This window comes from Prosopis cineraria, unplaced genomic scaffold (assembly GCF_029017545.1).
Source record: "Prosopis cineraria cultivar Desert tree isolate PC_DT_omini unplaced genomic scaffold, ASM2901754v1 PC11, whole genome shotgun sequence".
NCBI classification, from domain to species: domain Eukaryota; kingdom Viridiplantae; phylum Streptophyta; class Magnoliopsida; order Fabales; family Fabaceae; genus Prosopis; species Prosopis cineraria.
The window spans coordinates 18,959,932-18,980,610 of NW_026555342.1; the positions used below are offsets into that span (position 1 = coordinate 18,959,932).

The 20,679-nt window shown below is 32.1% G+C and overlaps 1 protein-coding gene across 1 annotated transcript; it reads left to right on the forward strand.

The window, feature by feature from the left end:
* Positions 1-15,718: 15,718 nt before the first annotated feature.
* LOC129286261 (phospholipase A1-IIgamma-like) lies at positions 15,719-17,122 on the forward strand. The gene is made up of 2 exons (XM_054922258.1): positions 15,719-16,351; positions 16,478-17,122. The coding sequence occupies exons 1-2, from the start codon at positions 15,719-15,721 to the stop codon at positions 17,093-17,095; spliced, it is 1,251 nt and encodes a 416-aa protein (XP_054778233.1). The 3' UTR covers positions 17,096-17,122.
* The last annotated feature ends 3,557 nt before the right edge of the window (positions 17,123-20,679 follow it).

Here is a 20,679-nt window from a genome sequence, read left to right on the forward strand (position 1 = left end):
GCCTTTAAACAAGTTCAAGGATTCAAATCTTATAAATAAAAATTTATGCTAAAAATTATGACCATATGGATTTGATAATTTTCAAATTTAAATGCTAATATGATAATGTTCAAATTTAGATTAGACAATACATCAACTACTAAATATTTGTATTAAAAATTAAAATGGCTTAAAATTTATTAATTAATTTTTTTAAAATGAACTTATTAAATAAATTTGAACGCAATATTATAATCACTTGCACTCTCTAAATGGGATGACTCGTTTTTTGCCACGTTATGATGACCCCCCAATGTAACTGTGTTGACTGAGTCAATCAAAAATCTGTTCAAATGTCATTTTCACATGCTCCATAATTTGAGCGACACAATCAGGTAGAGTGGAAGAAAATATAAATCAACATCCAATGAAATCAATTTTTATTTGTAATTACTTTGATGACAGAGATTGTCTAGGATTATTGCTACTAATTAAATGTGTTTTGCAATATATGAATATAATATTCTGCATTCACTCCCAAGTTCTCCCAACCTGTATGATCATCCGGTTAAATTGTAACGTTTGATTGTATCATACACACCGTTTCTAATTAATGTAGAAATGTATAATGAGATATGCTTATAACCTAGTACATATATCAATCTTTATGATGTCAGTCTTGCACCTTATTATCTAATAAACGCCTATGATTTTGACTTGTATGAGTAAATATGATCATCAATTCATTATTGTTCTCATCATATAACGATTGACCAAAAACATTTATATTAATTTTATGATTATTTACATATTTTATTGTAAGGTAAACAATAAAACAATATGATAATTAAATTGGATCACCAACAAAAAAACAGTTTTTGGCGGCCAAACTTTTGTCACCGCCAAGTTGCCCCAAAAGAGTAGAACGTTGGTGCTAAAAGTACGAAATGTAGTCATAGCTAATGATAATAAAGAGTAAACTTAATAAATTTACCCATGATTTGGTGACTTATGGCCACGGCAATGAGTTTTCCCCAAGTTTTGCTCCTGTTTTAGCAAATTTTGAGCTTTCTGATCAATAAAGTTTGTTTAGTTGGTAAGGATTTGGATCATGTTGTAAACAGCAAATGCAGAGGCGAACAGCGAGCTACTAATTGCTCGAGTCGTGTCCGGATGAACACTGTCCTTAAGAATTATTCCGGTACACCTGGACGGCGGACCGGCAGTCCCCCAGGATTAAACGAGCACTTCCTGCGGCGGAGCAAGGAAACAGAACAGCGGAGACTATGAATGAAAACAGACGAACAGAAGATCAGAGGAGAGGACGAGAACGCTTGTTCTCTATTCTGTCCGCACTAATGTCTATTTATAGGCTGAGGAATGAGACACAAACGTTGGGTTATAATTACCGGTTAATGCTTCGGTTACACACATTAAACAACAAACGTTCATGGATTAATGCTTCAGTTACACGCCTTAAACAGCAGAAACGTGCACGTCCATTAATCTGAAAACATTCAGCGTTCAATCTGGAGACGTTTGGCGGGCAAAATATTAACGCACAGAATTCGGTTTCCAGAAAACTGCCAACGCCTCAAGTTCAACTTGAAAACAACTAAATCAGAGGTTTTTCGGGTAAGCAAAAATAATTATTATTTAACCATTTTTTTTGTAAAAATAACCCGGTAAAAGGAACCCAGTGCCTCTTGAACTCACGCGCAGGGGGGCGAATCGGCTGATTTCAACTGCGATTGCCCTGAGTTGGCCTGTCTCATATGCGCGAGGCCACTTCTCCTCCAAGCCCATTTTACTAGCCCACTTCATTCCTTAGTATATATACACTAGGAGATTTCTTCCTTTAGTCAATGTGGGACTTTGACACACACACACTTTTGACACACATACAACAATCCCCCACATGTGTCAAAAGGATCTATATTCATCTGTGTTATTCACACGGAGGATAATCACTTTGAATTTGGTGTCTGTCGACTTGAACCAAACCTAGACTAATAAAACTTAGCACACAGAAAAATTGGTGTAACTTTGTTATTGAACCAACAGATCTTGAACATGTGCTAGAGGTCTTATTAATCAGATTATACCCCCATAGTCTCTGCTGTTAACGACGGTTTTGCACGTTATCGGCCATGCGCTCGCCTGGTTTTAACAAATGCTCTAGAGATTTTGCCACGATCTCATAGGAGCGGCCCCACTCCACATTTGTATAGGTGTTTTTATCAAGTGTATCTAAAATGAATACACCATCCGTAAGGACTATGAAAACATTAAGAGCTTTCGCTCAGCCTCCGTTCAATGCATTCTAGCACTTTCTCAAGCCATAGGAAGGGACAAAATTCAGTGCTAGCAGAACTAACAAGTGACTTGTTCTTACCCATTGAACCTTCTTCATGGGATCTCTAATCACAAAGGTTGGGTTGCCATCACCGTTAATTTCAAACAGGCTTAAGTCCCATTCCCCTCGACGTTTCAATAATAAATTTCTTCCCTAGGGGTTTAGTTAACGGATCTGCCAGATTTAACTCTGATCTCACATAATCGATTGAGATGACCCCGTCTTTAAGCAGCTGCCTTATAATATTATGTCTCAATCGAATATGTCTACTTTTGCCATTGAAGGTCTTATTTTTAGCCGTTGCTATTGCAGACTGGCTATCACAATGTAAAGACACTGATGGTGTGGGCTTTTCACCTATTGGAATACTTGCTAAGAAGTTTTTCAACCACTCAGCTTCAGTCCCAGCCAGCTCCATTGCAATGAACTCAGAATCCCTTGAGGATTTTGTGTTGATTGTCTGTTTTGCTGACTTCCAGGTTATTGCACCACCACCAAGTGTGAATATATAACCACTAGTGGATTTTGTCTCTTCTGAATCCGAAATCCAGTTAGCATCACTGTATCCTTCCAATACAGCGGGAAATCCACTATACAATATACCATAATTCATGGTACCTCTCAAATATCTCAAGACTCTCACCAGAGCCTCCCAGTGTTTACTGCCTGGACAGTGAGTATATCTACTCAATCTGCCTACAGCATAAGCTATATCAGGCCTAGTAAAGTTCATCAAATGCAACAGACTCTCAATAATCTGTGCATACTCAGATTGAGCAACTGGGTCACCCTTGTGCTTTTTTAATTGCACACTCGAATCATAAGGAGTACTCAAAGGAGCATCTTCAAGATGTCTAAACTTTCTGAGGATTTTCTCAACATAATGTTCTTAAGAAAGCAAGATTCCATTTTCATTCCTTATGATTTTTACACCCAAGATTACCTTGGCTTCACCCATATCTTTCATATCAAAATTTGAAGAAAGAAAATTTTTTGTTTCATTAACAACACACATACTAGAGCCCATATCATCCACATACAAGCATATAATCACACATTCACTATTCACAAACTTTGTATAAACACATCTTTCTACTTCAACAGTAGAAAATCCACCAGTTGTCAAAACTTGATCAAGTTTCTTATGCCATTGCTTAGGCGCTTGTTTTAAGCCATACAAAGACTTCACAAGTTTACAAACTTTATTTTCTTGCCCAGGAATCACACATCCCTCAGGCTGTACCATGTAAATTTCTTCTTCTAAATCACCATTTAAAAAAGCTGTTTTAACATCCATTTGGTGAACAAAAAGTTTGTAAATTGAAGCCAAAGCAATAAGAACTCTTATAGAAGAGATTCTAGTCACAGGAGAAAAAGTGTCAAAATAATCTATATTTTCTTTTTGAGTAAAACCCTTGGCCACAAGCCTTGCTTTATACTTATCAATTGAACCGTCTGGAAAATATTTTTTCTTAAAAATCCATTTACACCCAATAGCCTTAGCTCCTTAGGGCAAATCTGATAAAACCCAAGTTTTATTTTTCCTTAAAGAATCAATTTCAATTTCAATTGCTTTTTTCCAATATTTGGCATCAGGAGAAGAAATAGCTTCATAAAAATTTAACGGTTCATCTTGTACTAGATAAGTGTAAAAGTCATCTCCAAAACTTGTTTCTTTCCTTTGCCTTTTACTTCTCCTTAAAAAACCAAATCCTCGTTAAAATTTTGTTCAAACTCTGAATTCTCAACAGGTTTAGAAACATGCTTAATTTTCAAAGGAAAAATATGTTCAAAGAATTCAGCATCCCTAGTTTCTATAATTGTATTTTGGTCTAAAACATCACTTTTTAAAACTAAAAAGCGATACGCTGCACTTTGTTCAGCATACCCAATAAACATACAATCAGAAGTTTTAGAGCCAATTTTTCTCTTTTTAGGATCAGGCAATAAAACTTTTGCAAGACACCCCCACACTTTCAAATATTTTAAGTTTGGGGTAAACCCTTTCCATAACTCATAAGGTGTTTTCTTCGTTTTCTTATGAGGTATCCTATTTTGTAAAAAACATGCAGACAAAATAGCTTCACCCCACAAGTTATCAGGGGCAGAAGAACTTACAAGCAAAGCATTCATCATTTCTTTTAATGTTCTATTTTTTCTTTCTGCAACACCATTAGACTCGGGAGAATAAGGAGGTGTTACCTCATGGATAATTCCTTCTTTTTCATAAAAATCATTTAACAAAACATATTCTCCTCCTCTATCCGATCTAACCCTTTTAATTCTTTTGTTTAACTGATTCTCAACCTCTGCTTTATATAACAGAAATTTTTCAAAAGCCTCATCTTTGTTTCTTAACAAGTATACTTTAGTATATCTTGAAAAATCATCAATAAAAGTGATATAATATTTTTTACCACCTCTAGTCATGGTTTGTTTTAAGTCACCTAAATCTGTATGAATTAAAGATAGTAATTCAGATTCTCTTTGACTAGAAAAATGAGGTTTTTTACTTTGTTTAGTTTCTGCACATACTTCACATTTTCCAAAATCTCTGTTTTTAATTTCAAAAAGTAGTCCAAGTTGTCGCATCCTATTTATATAACCTTTACTAATGTGACCTAGTCTAGCATGCCACAGATCAAAGGAATCAACCATATAAACAGGCATATACTCAGAAGATTCAGTCTTATTCATTTCATCAACATTTAGAACAAACAGTCCCTGATTACAATACCCTTTGCCTACAAACACATTATTTTTTGTCATTACAATCTTGTCAGATTCAAATGACACTTTAACCCCAGCTTTCCCTAAAAGAGCAACTGACACTAAGTTAGCTCTAACTTCAGGCACATGCAGAACATCATTCAGAGCCAGAGTCTTTCCTGATGTGAGCTTTAAGACCACTTTCCCTTTTCCTTGAACTTTAGCAGTTCGGGAATCAGCAAGGTAAACATGGTCTTCCCCTTCCTTTACAGGATTATAGGTGGTAAACATCTCTTGGCTTGCACATATGTGCCTGGTAGCCCCGGAGTCTACCACCCATTTCTTCACATCAGAAATCAAGAGAGCTTGTGACACCACTGCAGCAATGATGTCATCATCACTGTCACCATCTCGTTGTACCAAATTTACATTTGGCTTCCGAGGCTTATCACGGTTTGCTCTCTTCCTACACTGTGCTGCATAGTGTCCTGGTTTACCACAGACAAAACAGTCTCCTTTCTTTTTGAAAGAGGGGTTAAAGCATTGGGTTTGTAATCAGTTTTTCTATTCTTCTTGTCTTTAGTTTTAGAATCATACCTCTTGTTGTGAGGCTTTGTCTCCACCAAGTTGGCTTTGGATGTCATTTCTCTGGTTCGAGCTGCACGTATTGCCTTGCGATTGGTATCTTCGATGATGATGTGAGTGATCAAGTCAGTCAAGGACAGCTGCTTCTGTTTGTGTTTCAACTGCTGTTTGTAGTCAGACCATGATTCTGGCAGCTTCTCAATCAGTATCCCAGCAACAAACTCGTCTGGAAGGTTGATGTTTTCAGCACGAAGCTCCTCCAGCAGCTTATGATATTCGTTGATTTGCTCCTTGACATCCTTGTTCTCGGTCATCTCCCATTTGTAGTAGTTGCCCACAACGAATTTTAGTTTCCCGGCATCCTCAGCAGTGTACTTTGTCACCAGGGACTCTCATATCTTACAAGCTTCCTTGTAGACACAGTAGACATCGAACAAATCATTAGATAAAGTGCTAATGATAGTGTGTCGGCATACCTTGTTTGCATGAGTCCATGCAACTCTCTGGGCTTGATCAGTATCAGCAGGAGGCTCGGATTGAGCAAGAGCAGTGGCCACACCATGCATGTCAAGAACAGTGAAGACACGTTCCTGCCAGCGTTTGAAGTTCCGGCCATCAAAGACTTCTATCTTTGATATGTCAGGGAACGGCCTTGGTAGGGGAACGGCAACAGCAGCAGGGACGAATTGACCTCCAGCCGAACCACTGAGCACACCTTCGGGAGTGACATTCTCAGCACCGTCGGTCGCCATTGGCTTGAATAGTTCTTAAGATTGTTGTAAACAGCAAATACAGAGGCGAACAGCGAGCTACTAATTGCTCGAGTCGTGTCCGGATGAACACTGTCCTTAAGAACTATTCCGGTACACCTGGACGGCGGACCGGCAGTCCCCCAGGATTAAACGAGCACTTCCTGTGGCGGAGCAAGGAAACAGAATAGCGGAGACTATGAATGAAAACAGACGAACAGAAGATCAGAGGAGAGGACGAGAACGCTTGCTCTCTGTTCTGTCCGCACCAATGTCTATTTATAGGCTGAGGAATGAGACACAAACGTTGGGTTATAATTACCGGTTAATGCTTCGGTTACACACATTAAACAACAAATGTTCATGGATTAATGCTTCAGTTACACGCCTTAAACAGCAGAAACGTGCACGTCCATTAATCCAAAAACGTTCAGCGTTCAATCTGGAGACGTTTGGCAGGAAAAATATTAACGCACAGAATTCAGTTTCCAGAAAATTGCCAACGCCTCAAGTTCAACTTGAAAACAGCTAAATCATAGGTTTTTCGGGTAAGCAAAAATAATTATTTATTTAACCATTTTTTTTGTAAAAATAACCCGGTAAAAGGAACCCAGTGCCTCTTGAACTCGCGCGCCGGGGGGGCGAATCGGCTGATTTCAACTGCGATTGCCCTGAGTTGGCCTGTCTCATGTGCGCGAGGCCACTTTGTCCAAGCCCATTTTACTAGCCCACTTCATTCCTTAGTATATATACACTAGGAGATTTCTTCCTTTAGTCAATGTGGGACTTTGACACACACACACTTTTGACACACATACAACAGATCATTACCTACAAGTTCTTAAGATCAAATCTTGCTGTCAATGTAAGCATTTTGTTGGTGGATAATCTGTAAGTACCTCAATAAGCACTCTTTAAACATGAAAGCATGCCTTACCCTCAGTGAAACCTTAGGATTGAACTCACTTCATCTTTTCTATTACCAAAAAAAATTAGTAATTCATATTGGGATGGCACAACCCTGTGAAGGTAATAGAATAAAGGAAATTCTCACTCAAGGACCCCCGAGCCTATTATTAGCCAAGAATAAGACCATAAGATTCTGAATTCTCTGGTCATATCTAAGGGACCTAAATGAAAATAAGATTTGAGGAAAAAATATGAAAATAGCCCTCTTGATAGGAACTCAAATTGCCACTTATTAATTACTAATGGTTATTTGTCAATATGCAAATGCATGCTTGTTGCAACAAGACCAAAACTAGGAAAAAATTAAACCAAGAGTTGGTCCTGTTGCAACAAGCATGCATTCTCAAATTGACAAGTAACCATAAGTAATTAGTAAATGGCAATTCGATAACAAATAAGTTTAAAAACTGATAGGCGTGGTTGAATTTTTCACAGGTGTTGGTCCCGTTGCAACAACAAGCATGCATTCACATATTGACATGTAACTATAAATAGTTATTTTCATCATTTTCTTTTAAATCTTATTTTCATTTAGGTCTCTTGGGTGTGCATTGAGAAATCAGAACCTTAGGATCCTTTTTGGCTAATAATAAGCTCTAGGGGTCCTTGAACGAGATTTTTCCAAGAACAAATGGAATTCAATAGACTCTTGTCCTTGTAGTCGTTAAATTAAATGAAAATATTAACACCGGCCCCCAAAGTTATAAATCCGAGTAGTGGAAAAATGCTGTGGCATTTGCTTTAATTATTAGATTTAAATTTTTTGAAGTTCAGATTCACAAACTTATGTGAAGTTTTTCTTTTTTAAAATTTTTACACAAGGTTTAATTTTGGTCCTTTAATTTTATAAAATATATTTTCAATCATTAAACCTTAAAACTGTTAGTTTTATTAACAAAAAAATTCCTTTATAAAAATCTTTAATATTGACAAAATATTCTAATGATATTGACATATTAAATCTATTTTTATACAATAAAAATGATTGGCACATAAAATAATTGTTTAGTTTTGAGGAAGCTAAAAAGGAAAGTTACGTTAAAGCTAAAGACAGGATTTTATGTCTTTGCAAGAGATGCTCAAGTTTTTCTAATGAGAATTTTAGTACAATTATAAATAGAGTAAGAAATAACACACAAGTTTTAAAATAGCAAATTAATGAATTTAATGAAAGAATTAATACAAATATTTCTGCTATGTTCCTATCCCTAAGTTCCACTCAAACGCTCAGAGTGGTTAAAAGAATCAAATTAATTATAGACAGCATCAAAAGCAAAATGAACAATGAAACTACTCCATTATAGACTTTATAGCAAATAAATTAGCAATAATATATTAATTAAAAATGATCATCTAGATTGTCCAGAATACTTTTGGATAGTCAATTTATAAAAATTTTAAAAAATAATATTAAATTGGATCATTCAAATTAAATTTGCATTGTCCATATTGAAGATAAGATAGACTTAGAGAAATTTAATATTTTAGTCTTTCAACTTTTAACTCATTTATAACCCAATCCATTAACTATAACTCGCTGTGACTCAATCCCTCAACTATGACTCGCTATGACTTAGTCCCTTAACTTTTGATCCACTTACAACTTGGTCCTTATTTTTCAATTTTTTTAAAAAATTATCCTTATCAAATAATATGGATAAAAGAAATGCTCATCTCTTGATTTAAAGTACCCTCATTTTGCTCTTTGATGTGAGATCTAAGTTAACATAAAAAAAAATGAAAGTTGAGGGATTGATTCATAAATAGGTCAAAAGTTGAAAGACTAAGCCATAAGCAAGTCAAAAGTTGAGGAATTAAGGGCCCGTTTGGTTTTCTTGCGTTTCATATTTAAAAAGTAAAACTTCACTGTCAAGATGTTGGAAGTCGTTTGGTAAAATATTTTGTAAAAAAATACATCTTGAAAGCACATTCAAACAGTGGCTGAAAGTAGAATTTTAAAACATAACTATTTAAAACTTTTGAAAAGTAGAACGTTATTTGATCATACTACCCCAGGTTTTATCTCTCATTCTTTTATTTAAAAAATATTTAATTCATAAAAAATATAATTATCATTTCAATAATAATTAGGTATTAAATTTTTAGTATTATAAATTGAATAATTAATCACGTTAACTTTTAGCATTAATGTATAATAAAAATTACAAATCTTTATCATATTTTTTAAAATTATAAATTAAAAAAGTAAAAATAACTAGAGATCAAATTTTTAACATTATAGATCAAATTTTATGATATTTAAAATATTTATTATATTTTTTAAATATTTTAAATATATTACATTTGTATGATAAAAATTACAAATCATCATAAATCAATGCTCTTTTTAGTAATTGTATATTCAAAAGCATATTTTACTATCACAAAGCAAACAATTTTTAGTGTATTAAACTAACTTTAAAAAAAATATATTCAAACACAAATTTTATTACTACAATTGACTTTTATTAAATTGATTTTTATCAAATGGATTTTTATTAAAAGAACTTTTAACAAATTGAAAACCAAATACATACTAAGTCACAATGAATTATAATTGAGAGACTGAATTATAAGTTTGTTAAAAGTTGAATAATTAAAAAATTAATTTTTTTCATAAATTTATTAAAAATTTATAATATTTTATGATAAATATAAAATAAAAATAAAATCTATAAATCTGGATGGTCCAAATTTGGTGCTCACCACGAACGCCAGCTTCGCATGTTCCGTCTGCATACGTGAAAATGATGGATTGGTTTTATCCTGCACCATTTGTAGTGTTTTTGATAATTATGCGATTTTTCTAAGAAATGAAACGTAATTATGCGTCCGTATTAGACTATTAGGTTTTACATTCTTCGACGGTCTGTGCAAGGCTACTCGCCGGATGGACTGTTAGATTTGTACTGTAGCGTGGGGCCACCTTGGTTCACTTTATCGTTTCCAATATCAGCGGGCGAGTTTTGAGGAAAACTGACAATAAATCCCTTAAATTTATATAAAATGATTAAATTTATATAAAATGATAATCTGAACTTTTAAAATGACATAATTTCATTAAAGTTTTTAAAAATTTTTATGTTAATAAATTTTAAAGTAAAAAGATTACTTTACTTTTATTAAAAATAATAGGCTCTGATTATAACTTTTTTTAAAAAAATAATAACTTTTATTTTGTGAATCGTAAGAAATTACAACTTGTTAAGTGTAATTTTTATCTCAAAATAAAAAGTCTCAATAACAATTTTTGCTTAAAAAATAATAATTTTTGTTTTTTTAATTGTAAGAATTGAATAATAAATCATAACTTATCAATTATAATTTGTTATTGAAAAATAAATTCTCAAAATAACAAGTCTTAATCATAACTTTTGTTTAAAAAATATTTTATTAAAAAATTGTAATAATTAAAAAAGAAATTACAACTTATAAATAAGGGTAAAATGACATTTTCACTTTAAAATTTATTGACACAGAAGTCCATGGGGGCTTTAGTGAAATTATGATATTCGAGGGACTAAATTATTATTTATATAATTAGGAGGGATTTTATTGTCATTTTTCTAGTTTTGGCATTGAATATTTAACAAATACAATTGAAGGAATATATTCTACTTTTTTAACCTATTTAAATTTTTTAAAGTTGAAATTTATAATTTTTGGTGAATTTTTTAGTATTTTTATTCATTTTATTATTTGAAAGAAAAAAGCACGGCAGAGACCACGAATAATAAGCGTAAGCACAAGGCTCATGAAATAAGTATGAGTATGATACTCATAAATATCAAAATAGCTAGAATTTAACTATACACACTAAGGGCTAATAAAATTGGTGTTATCAACCAACGTTCTAATTAAATCTCACAATTCAAATCAAGTATGCTAAAGTTTATAAAATTAACATTTTATCTGATATCTTCATAATCATCATAAAACAATATCATATATATAAGCTTTCCCATACATGAATCATAATAAATAATTATTATTTAACCCGTAAAATAATCAATATTAACATAATGATACTTGTGAACATTTTGTTTGAAAAACTAATTCCAATTCCTTTCACAAATTTTAATGTAAAATAAGAATTTTTATATATAATAGTAAATAACAAGATAACTACAATGTTAGATACACATATTATATATGAATATGTATAATCAAAATTTCAAAGGAAATGAATTTACTATCAAATCATTAGAATGCTATTCATTTACCTAAAATACTTTCAAATTCAAAAATTCTCCTCTCAACTTCAATTAAATTTCTCCTCTTTCAAACACCTTATAAATTATATTAAGATTTTAAATAAACTTTTAATAAATTCAATAATTTCCTTCCAGCATTATCACTATAAAAAATTTAGTTATAATAAATTTGAAATTTGAAATACCAAAAATTTGCAAATGAAAGTCCTTTAAAAGGCATAGCCAACTGTTTCATTAAAATACAACATCCTCTTAGTCTTTTCGTCAAAGTACCAAACGTAACTCATTTTCAAATCTCATAGTAAAGCTTTTTAACATTCAATTTTTGCCCAACAATTTTTCACCAACTACATAACTCCAAAGAATTTAACTAGCTACATATCTCTTTCATAATCAAAATTTTTACAAAGTACTAAGCTCAATTCACTAAATAATAGCATCCAAATATCAATTATGTCTTCCAAAGAATTTAATGATATTTTAAAAAATACACAATCAAGAACTCCCTCAAACAAGCATTTTAACAAACATCTTATAGGCATCAAAATCTAAGCTCTTCCCTTTCAATTTCATCCTAACCAAATCTTTAACATCAACCAATTTAAACAAAAACTAATTTAACTCAAAAATTCTGATACATTTGTATCATCACCATGCTTCAATGCAAAATTTTTTAGGTTAATTTAGATCTTCTCCTTCTTACACAGTCACAAGTAGCAACAGAACACAAGAAAGAAATTTGAAACTTCAACAATATTACATCACACACTCACACGCGCAGCAGAACCAACAATGGAAGGAAAATTACCAACAACAACGTGAATAGAGGAGAGAAAAGAAGGGTTGACAGCGCTGCACAAGGAGGAGGATTTCACTAACAGACCTCCAACAAGCAATCCAGCTTGTTGCGTGCTTCACTGCTCACAGCCCGACAAAATGAGGGAGGAGGAAGGAAGTTTGGCAACTTCGACTATGCAGGAGGATGAAGAGGTCGACAGAAGCAGAAACAGGGAGGAGTGAATCAACCTTGAACGGACTCCTTGTGACAACAACTCATGGCAAATTCACGGTGAATGCCGACAACCAACTCAATCGGAAAAGGCTAACAGAAGATGAAGGTTCATCGGAGCTTCTCTCTGACTCTCTCTCGATGGTTCTTGACAAAGAAATCAAACAGAGATAGATGAAGACTGATGCGGCTTTTGATCTCTATCTCTTCTCTTCTTTTTTTAACAGAAGCGCATTGTAGTAATTTTGAACTAAGCTAAAGCTAAAAGATAAAAATCTCACTCTTGGCCTTCTAAAGATTTGAATTCTAGACCTCCTAATTAAATGGCGGCATAATCTCCACCAGACCGACTCTTTTTGCTAAATTTACTCCAAAATTAATAAAAATACATTTAAAACACAATATTATGTGTTTTAATTTTACTTAAAATTCCTTGGTTATTATAGTCTCAATCTACGAAAGGTTGGTAGCGAAAGGTCAAGATACGAAGTGATATTATGAATTGATTATTTGTATTTGAATAGTTATGCCAAAAAAAAAAAAGTTGAGTGCTTTTACCGAGAAACATTCTTTGAAATCTCATATCTTTCGGATAAAATCTATCCTTATTAATAAAAATTTGTAAATGAACTTTAATTTCTCCACTTGGGGTTCAACTCTAACAGCATTTCCATTTGATTTCTTGTAAACCATAGTTTTTTTTTTCTCTTTTCTTCAATTACTTTTTCGTCTAGTTTTCATCTTCTCTTTGTCATAATATAATTTACATTTACAAGATTAAGTACAGAGTGAATTCAACGAAAAATAATGAGAAAATTTGTTTGAATATAATTATGACGTTAGATTTCTTACATATATGCCAAATTTTCTTTTGTCACAATCTCACTTTTAAAGCATTAATTTATGAAGAGAAAATTCAGACTGCTTTCTCATTGGCAGTAGCCAATAAGCCTTTGGTCCTTGTAGGTCTTCGTCTTTGGCTTCGATCGAACCATTTGAAAATAATATTAAATTATTAGGTTTCTAGACTTAGCTTGCAATTAAATCGCCCAATAAAACAATTTGTTGATCAAAACTATGGTCAATTCAGGCACAAATAATCATTAGTAAAAATAACCAAGGATTAAAGATAAGCATTGTTGTACTAAACACTTCTTTTTTATTACGTGCAAGTTTTTTTTTTAATTAAAGCCACTCCAATACAATATGCAATCGATCGCTAAATGTGAACACTTTTTTCAAAATGTTTAAACTTTAGTTCATTATGCTATGCGAAACTAACCCTTCCTACTTGATCTAACCTCATTGGTTGTACTAATCACTTTTAATTTGCCCTCTTCCATTTAAATAACATTTTTGCCAGCGCATGACTATCAACTTTAAGTTACTCATTTTGAACGTGGGTTGCATGGCCACTATATTATGCATGACGAGAGGCAATTAAACTTGTTTTTTTTTTCCATAAATTTTCAATTAAAAAAGAAATGAATAATATTTGAATTTCATAAATTAAGTTTATCTCATTGAAAAAGAAAGGGAAGATTTTTATATTTTATAAAAATAATAAAATAAGCAAAAATTCCAAAAAAAATCACAAAAATTCATGAATCTAAATTTTAAAATATTTAAGTTCGTTATAAAAAAAAGTAGAATATATTTCTTACAATTATATATTTATATTAGTTGAATATTCAACGTCAATACTAGCTAGACGATATTGGAAACGCCAAACTGAACCAAGGTGATCTGACTGCTACAGTGTCAATCCAACAGTCAAACTAGCTGGTAGCGTCACATGGACGGTCATAGAATGTAAAACCTAACAGTCTAGTACTGACACATAAATTATGTTACCTTTCTTTAAAAATATAAAATATTTTTTAAAAAATTAGATATTAAAAAATAGAAAATATTTTTAATTTTTTAAAATATAATTATTATTTTTTTAAAAAGTGTTCTTATTAATAGTAACTTTATATTTATTATAAAGTATTTAATAAGAGTAAATATAAAAAAATAAGGTTATTTTAAAAATAGATAACCACTTCATTTAGAGGTAAAATTTAGTTAAAAATATCTTATATTTTTTAATAAAAGAGTATTTCATTTTTCAGAAACATCACATGATTATCAAAATCACATACTCCTGCTGTCCTCTTTATATAACATTTTTATTAATTTTTTAATATCAATAAAAAAATTTTACAATGCATTAAAATTTGTAAAATTTTAAATATATCTATATATAATAAATTTAACAAGTAATATTATATTATTTTATTTCTCATGAAAGATATTTTTAAAAATATTTTTTAAATATTAGATTTAAAAAGCCACTCCGCACCTTATATAAGAACAAATAAATTTTTTAAAATATGCCTAATAAATGGGATAGGAAGGAATGTATTGCAGGATCACGTCATCTCATCATTTTCACGTGCACAGAATTCGAAAGACATGATATACTAGAACACGCTAGTGTATGCTTTGACATAGACTCTGATGAGAACCACATGGAATATTGTAAGCCCAAATGTCTTATATTTTATTGAAAGAATTATATTAAAATTTTATATAAAAAAATTAATTATTATAAAATTCGTTAATAATTAAATTAAATTAAATTAATTTGACAGTCTGTCAATATAATTTAATTCAATTATTAATAAATTTTAGAGTAATTTTTTTTGTGTAAAACATGATTGTGATCTCCCTATTTTATAGTCACACATTGACGTTTGCTCCACAACAACAGCTAATCTGGAAACCATAATCAACATCAACAAGAGAAACGATGTATGCATGCCAAAAATCTAACTACCCAATGGTCGACTGCTTGTTTCATTCGTACGAAGCAACTACGAATAAAATAATGAAATTTAAAACCTAAGAGCCCGAACAGACACAGTATGCAAAATTTGGTCGGAAGCCGAATACTTATCAAATAAAGTTTCAACGCGATGAAAAATGTTGACCATGAAGGAGAAGGATGGGGTAAGGGTTTTCAAGAATATATATATATATAAGCACGCAAAACTAGCCTTCCCCATCATAAATCAAACTCATTGCAATTCGCAAGGCATTTTATTTCAGAGAAAAGCATATATAAAGAAGAAGAAGAAGAGGAAGGGGAAGAAGGAAAGAGAAGATGGGTAGCTTTGCAAGCAAAACCAAGCATTCTCATAAGGTGGCCGATCAACTTGAAGAAGAGAAGAAGCAGATGGCAAGGCCTAGAAGCATTGCATCAACAAACTGGAGAGAACTTGGTGGCGAACATCATTGGAGGAATTTGTTAGATCCACTTGACATCAATCTCCGTAGGTATATTATACACTACGGAGAAATGGCTGAAGCTACTTATGATGCTTTTGACTCTGATAAAGCATCTAAGCATGCAAGGAGGAGCCGTTATGGAAAAAGAGATTTCTTTTCCAAGGTGGGTTTAGAACATGGAAATCCTTTCAAGTATAAGATGACAAAATTCCTATACGCAACCTCAGAGATCGATTTTCTCATATTAGACAATGTTGAAGAATCAAACTGGATGGGATACGTTGCGGTGGCCACCGATGAAGGCAAAGCCGTGTTAGGGAGGAGGGACATTGTGATTGCTTGGAGAGGAACTGAGCAGGTCATGGAATGGATCAAAGATCTTCAGTTCCTCTTGGATGATGCCCCATATATTTTCGGTGATACTGAATGCAAAGTACATCGAGGCTTTTACTCTGTTTACACAGCAACTAACTCACACTCAAACTCCAAAAGCAGTGCAAGAACTCAGGTATGACATATGTTTTAGCTGTGTTTGTGTGTGTGGCAGAGAAGATACTCAAAATATTTATCGTGCTGTAACTAAAGCATTGTAAACTATCACTATATTTAATACTCATCGTCTCTTATTGTGCAGGTCTTGACTGAGATTAGAAGACTGGTTGACAAATACAAGGATGAAGAAATCAGTATAACGATAACAGGACACAGCTTAGGAGCAGCACTTGCAACACTGAATGCAGTGGACATAGTCAGCAATGGATATAACATCCGAGAAGATGAATCTCAAAAAGCTTGTCCAGTCACAGCCATTGTATTTGCTAGCCCTCGAGTTGGAGACTCAGACTTTAAGGAGTTTTCTTGTAGTCAAAAGGATCTTCGAATACTACGAATCCGCAATAAAAACGATATCGTTCCGAGGCATCCTTTCTTGGGTTACGATGAAGTAGGAGAAGAGTTGGAGATTGATACTCAGAAGTCAAACTTCTTGAAGCAACCAGGGGATTTGAAGAGTTGGCACAATCTGGAGGTTTATTTGCATGGAGTTACAGGAACGCAAGGGAGCAAAGGAGGATTTAACTTAGAGGTTAAGAGGGACATAGCACTTGTGAACAAAGGCATGGGTGCTTTGAAGGATGAGTATAACATTCCTGTGGCTTGGAAGATTGATCAGAACAGGGGATTGGTTCAACAGCCAAATGGTGGTTGGAAGATGCTAGAATCGGAATCAGAATCTGAGGATGATTATTTTTAATTAATATATTATTGCTAATTTATTTGCTTTAATGTCTATAATATATAGAGTAGTTTCTTTTTTCACTTAAAAACTTGTGTGTTATTTCTTACATTGTACTGGATTCTCATCAGATAAATTTGATTATCCCTTGCAAAAAGTTCAAATAAGAGTTATTTCTATTGAGTAAGTTTTTCTATTTTGTAATTACTTGTCATTAAATATTGTCCAGATAATATCAAACAACTTATGATTTCCTTTAAACATGTTCAAATATTCAAATCTTATAAATAGAAATTAAGTGAAAAATTATGACCATATGAAATTGATAATTTTCCAATTTAATTGCTAATATGTTAATGTTCAAATTTAGATTAGTCATCAATAACATCAACTACTAAATTCAAATTGATTACTTAATTTTTTTAAAAAATATACTTATTAAATAAAGTTGAACGTAATATCATAACCACGTGTACTGTTTAATTAATTGGGATGGCTCATCTTTTAACACATTATTATTATAACTGGGTTGACTTAGTCAATCAAAATCTGGTCAAGTATCAATTTCACATATTTTGTAATTTGAGCAACACAATCTGGTAGTGTGGAAGAAAATATAGATGGAGAATGACAATTGAAGACCCTATAAGGAAATTAATACAAAATAATGACCTTTGAGTTGTAAATCCTGGTGTTTCAGCTGTAAATTCTTGTATTTCAATTGTAAAAAATCCTTTAATATTTTTCAAGGGTCCTTATTTGTCATTCTCCCATAACATTCCACTTTGATAGCAGAGAGATTGTCTAGGATTATTGCTACTAAACTTGTTTTGCAATATATGAATATTATATGTTTTTATACTCAATCCCAAGTCTCCCCAACCTTTATAATCATCTGGTTGAATTGTAACATTTGATTGTATCAAAGCACAACGTTTCAAGTGGAGAAATGTATGATGAAATACGCTCATAACCTAGAACATATATCACTCTTATGATGACAAGTTGGTCTAGCATCTTGCTATCTAATAAATGCTTATGATCAGTGGCAAAGTCAGGACCCTGAGTTAGGAGATACATGTATTGACTCAAAATTTTAAGTTAAAAAATAATACACACACACACATATATATGACTATGTATTCTAATTATCATTTTATTATTACTGTCATTATTTTCAATAGTTACAAAAAAATAAATAAATTGATAATAAGGATTTTATTTCTACTAATTTTGGCATAGATAAAGCAAGAGGAAATGTTGGTTTAGTGGCAACCGTGTTGACAATTTGTCCAAGATATCCTTAGTTTTGATTCTCTCAGGCAGGAGAGAAGTTCTATTTATTTCAACTCTAATCCTTTATGGAGTTACAATTTTCCCCCTCTGCATTAAAAAATAAAAATAAAGATAATAATGAGACGGATAAAAAAAAACTCATATAGCTCCTCATTTTCATTGTTCATTTTTGAAAGCTCCAGAATTGGCTAGTAGCCTCTGCCTTTTCTCGATATACCTTTGATTCCCTATGATGATTGAGATTGGCAACCATGAATGAGGAGCTTTCCCTATCCTCCCTCCGTTGTGTTGCCATGTTGGAGCGGATTCTTTCATCATCTCCCCTGCTTTGGATCAGAGATTGCTCAACCTAGCTAGTCGTCTAGCTTGTTTGTCCATTGCCATTGCTATTGGAGTTGCCGTCCGTTCATCATTGCAAGGAATTCCATTAATTAGAGTAGCCAAAAGGCAACTAAGAGGTGTTTAGAAGGAGTAAATTTTCATCTTGTGAGCTTTCCCAGTATGTGGATAAACATCTCAATAAATTTTTCTACAAATGTTTTTTTTACTAAAATATTATTTTTTCTTAAATAGATTTCATATGCTATTTTAAATGTTTAATATTTTGTTAATTGTATTGCTTTAAACTCTTGTTGAAGTTGTAATTTGTGTGGTGAAAATATAGTGGAATTATAATATATCTATATATGTTAGTTATAAAATATATCTTGAAGTTGATGAAAAGTTTCACCAGCTCTAATAGTAATCTTTTATTTGATGAAGGCAAATGTGGAATTAGTGAAAGAATTTTATTGAGAAGAATTGAGGTTTTTGAAAAGACTCAAGTGAGTTTGATATTAAGAGTACAAAAATATATTTTGAATATGATTAATTTCTCACATGTTTGAAATAATAATTTTAAAGGACTGTATGCAGAGTACTGATTGCTAATGGCAGCTCTATTAATCCTTTTGCCTGCCATAGTCAATGATTAACTAGTTTTGATTCCGTGAGCTATGTTCTCATGTTTATTATTCGTGGATTCATACTCACGTTTGTTTTGTAGTTTTGAGCATGTTTGGTTAGTATTACCCTCGTAAACTGTGTGTCCCCGTTTGTTTATAGCTTAGGCTATGTTTAGTTACTTACCCCTATAGATTATGAGTCCATATTTGTCTTCGTGGCATAAGTCGCATTTGATTATTTACTCTTGTGAATTGTGTGTCCACGTTTATGAATTATTCTAATAAATTCCTAAAATATGAATTTTTAATTAATTGATGATTTCATATTTACATGTTTTAAATTTTAAATGTTATTTATTTATTTAATCTATTTGTCTTGTCAAGCTTATATGTTAAAGTTACTTTGTTATAAAGATCTAAAGGTTCATGCTATTGAAGTTGTATAGAAATTTTTATTCCAAGTTATAAAATTTTATTGTATTGAATCATTTTCTCTTTAATTTCTGTAGCTGTTGCAAAATTATTCATTTTTTTCCTTTTAAATGTTATGGTTATGATGTTATTCATTAGAACATACTTTATTTGGTCTCAGATAGCATAGTTGGACATGGTACCTCCTATTGACCTCTTATCGATTCATCGCTAAATTGACTAGAAGATCAATTTGATAATATCTTCCTTTATTGTAAATTCTAAAATTTATGTATTATGTTTTGGAAAACAAACAGGGTATAGGATGCTCCACGTTGACTATGGTTAAGGTCCTAATTCTCTTTTGTTATGTTGTTTATCTGGTTCTAAGGAGCAGAGCTCTATAGTGCTAGGTGTGTAAATCATAAAATTTTTTTTGTAGAGATTTGGGAGATCATATTATAGGGGAGATGCTACCAAGATTTTTACAAAAGGTTTTGATATTTGGATTTATGTGAAAAGAAAAATGAGATACATATAATTAGGATGATAATGTATCAGATGTATCAATTCAGAAATTTTCCTTAATCGAGGCTTTAGGATGTGTATTTGTGCGGTTTATACCCATACCGATCACATTAAATTTTTGGGGGGCGTGACAGTGCAAGAATGTATAATGTAATTTAAATATTAATTAATTAATAATGATATTCTCATTTTTAAAATTAATTACATTAGGCAAAAACAATATAATCACATATAAATAAAATTATACATATTTTATTTGGACAAAATATACTGAGATTTTTTTCTCGCCAAAAATACATTGAGAATGTGGATATACTTTAAATTTGAACTCCCAAACATTTTTTTTAAGGGGAGAATTGCTTTAAGGTCCCAATCAACATAATTACTTTCAAATCCATTGACAACTAAGCTTAGTTTCATAAG

Bases quoted from the DNA above. Each gene is read 5' to 3' on its own strand.
- LOC129286261 (XM_054922258.1), top strand. From the start codon at position 15,719: ATGGGTAGCTTTGCAAGCAAAACCAAGCATTCTCATAAGGTGGCCGAT. The intron at 16,352-16,477 runs GTATGACATATG...CTTATTGTGCAG, and splicing joins AAAGCAGTGCAAGAACTCAG to GTCTTGACTGAGATTAGAAG.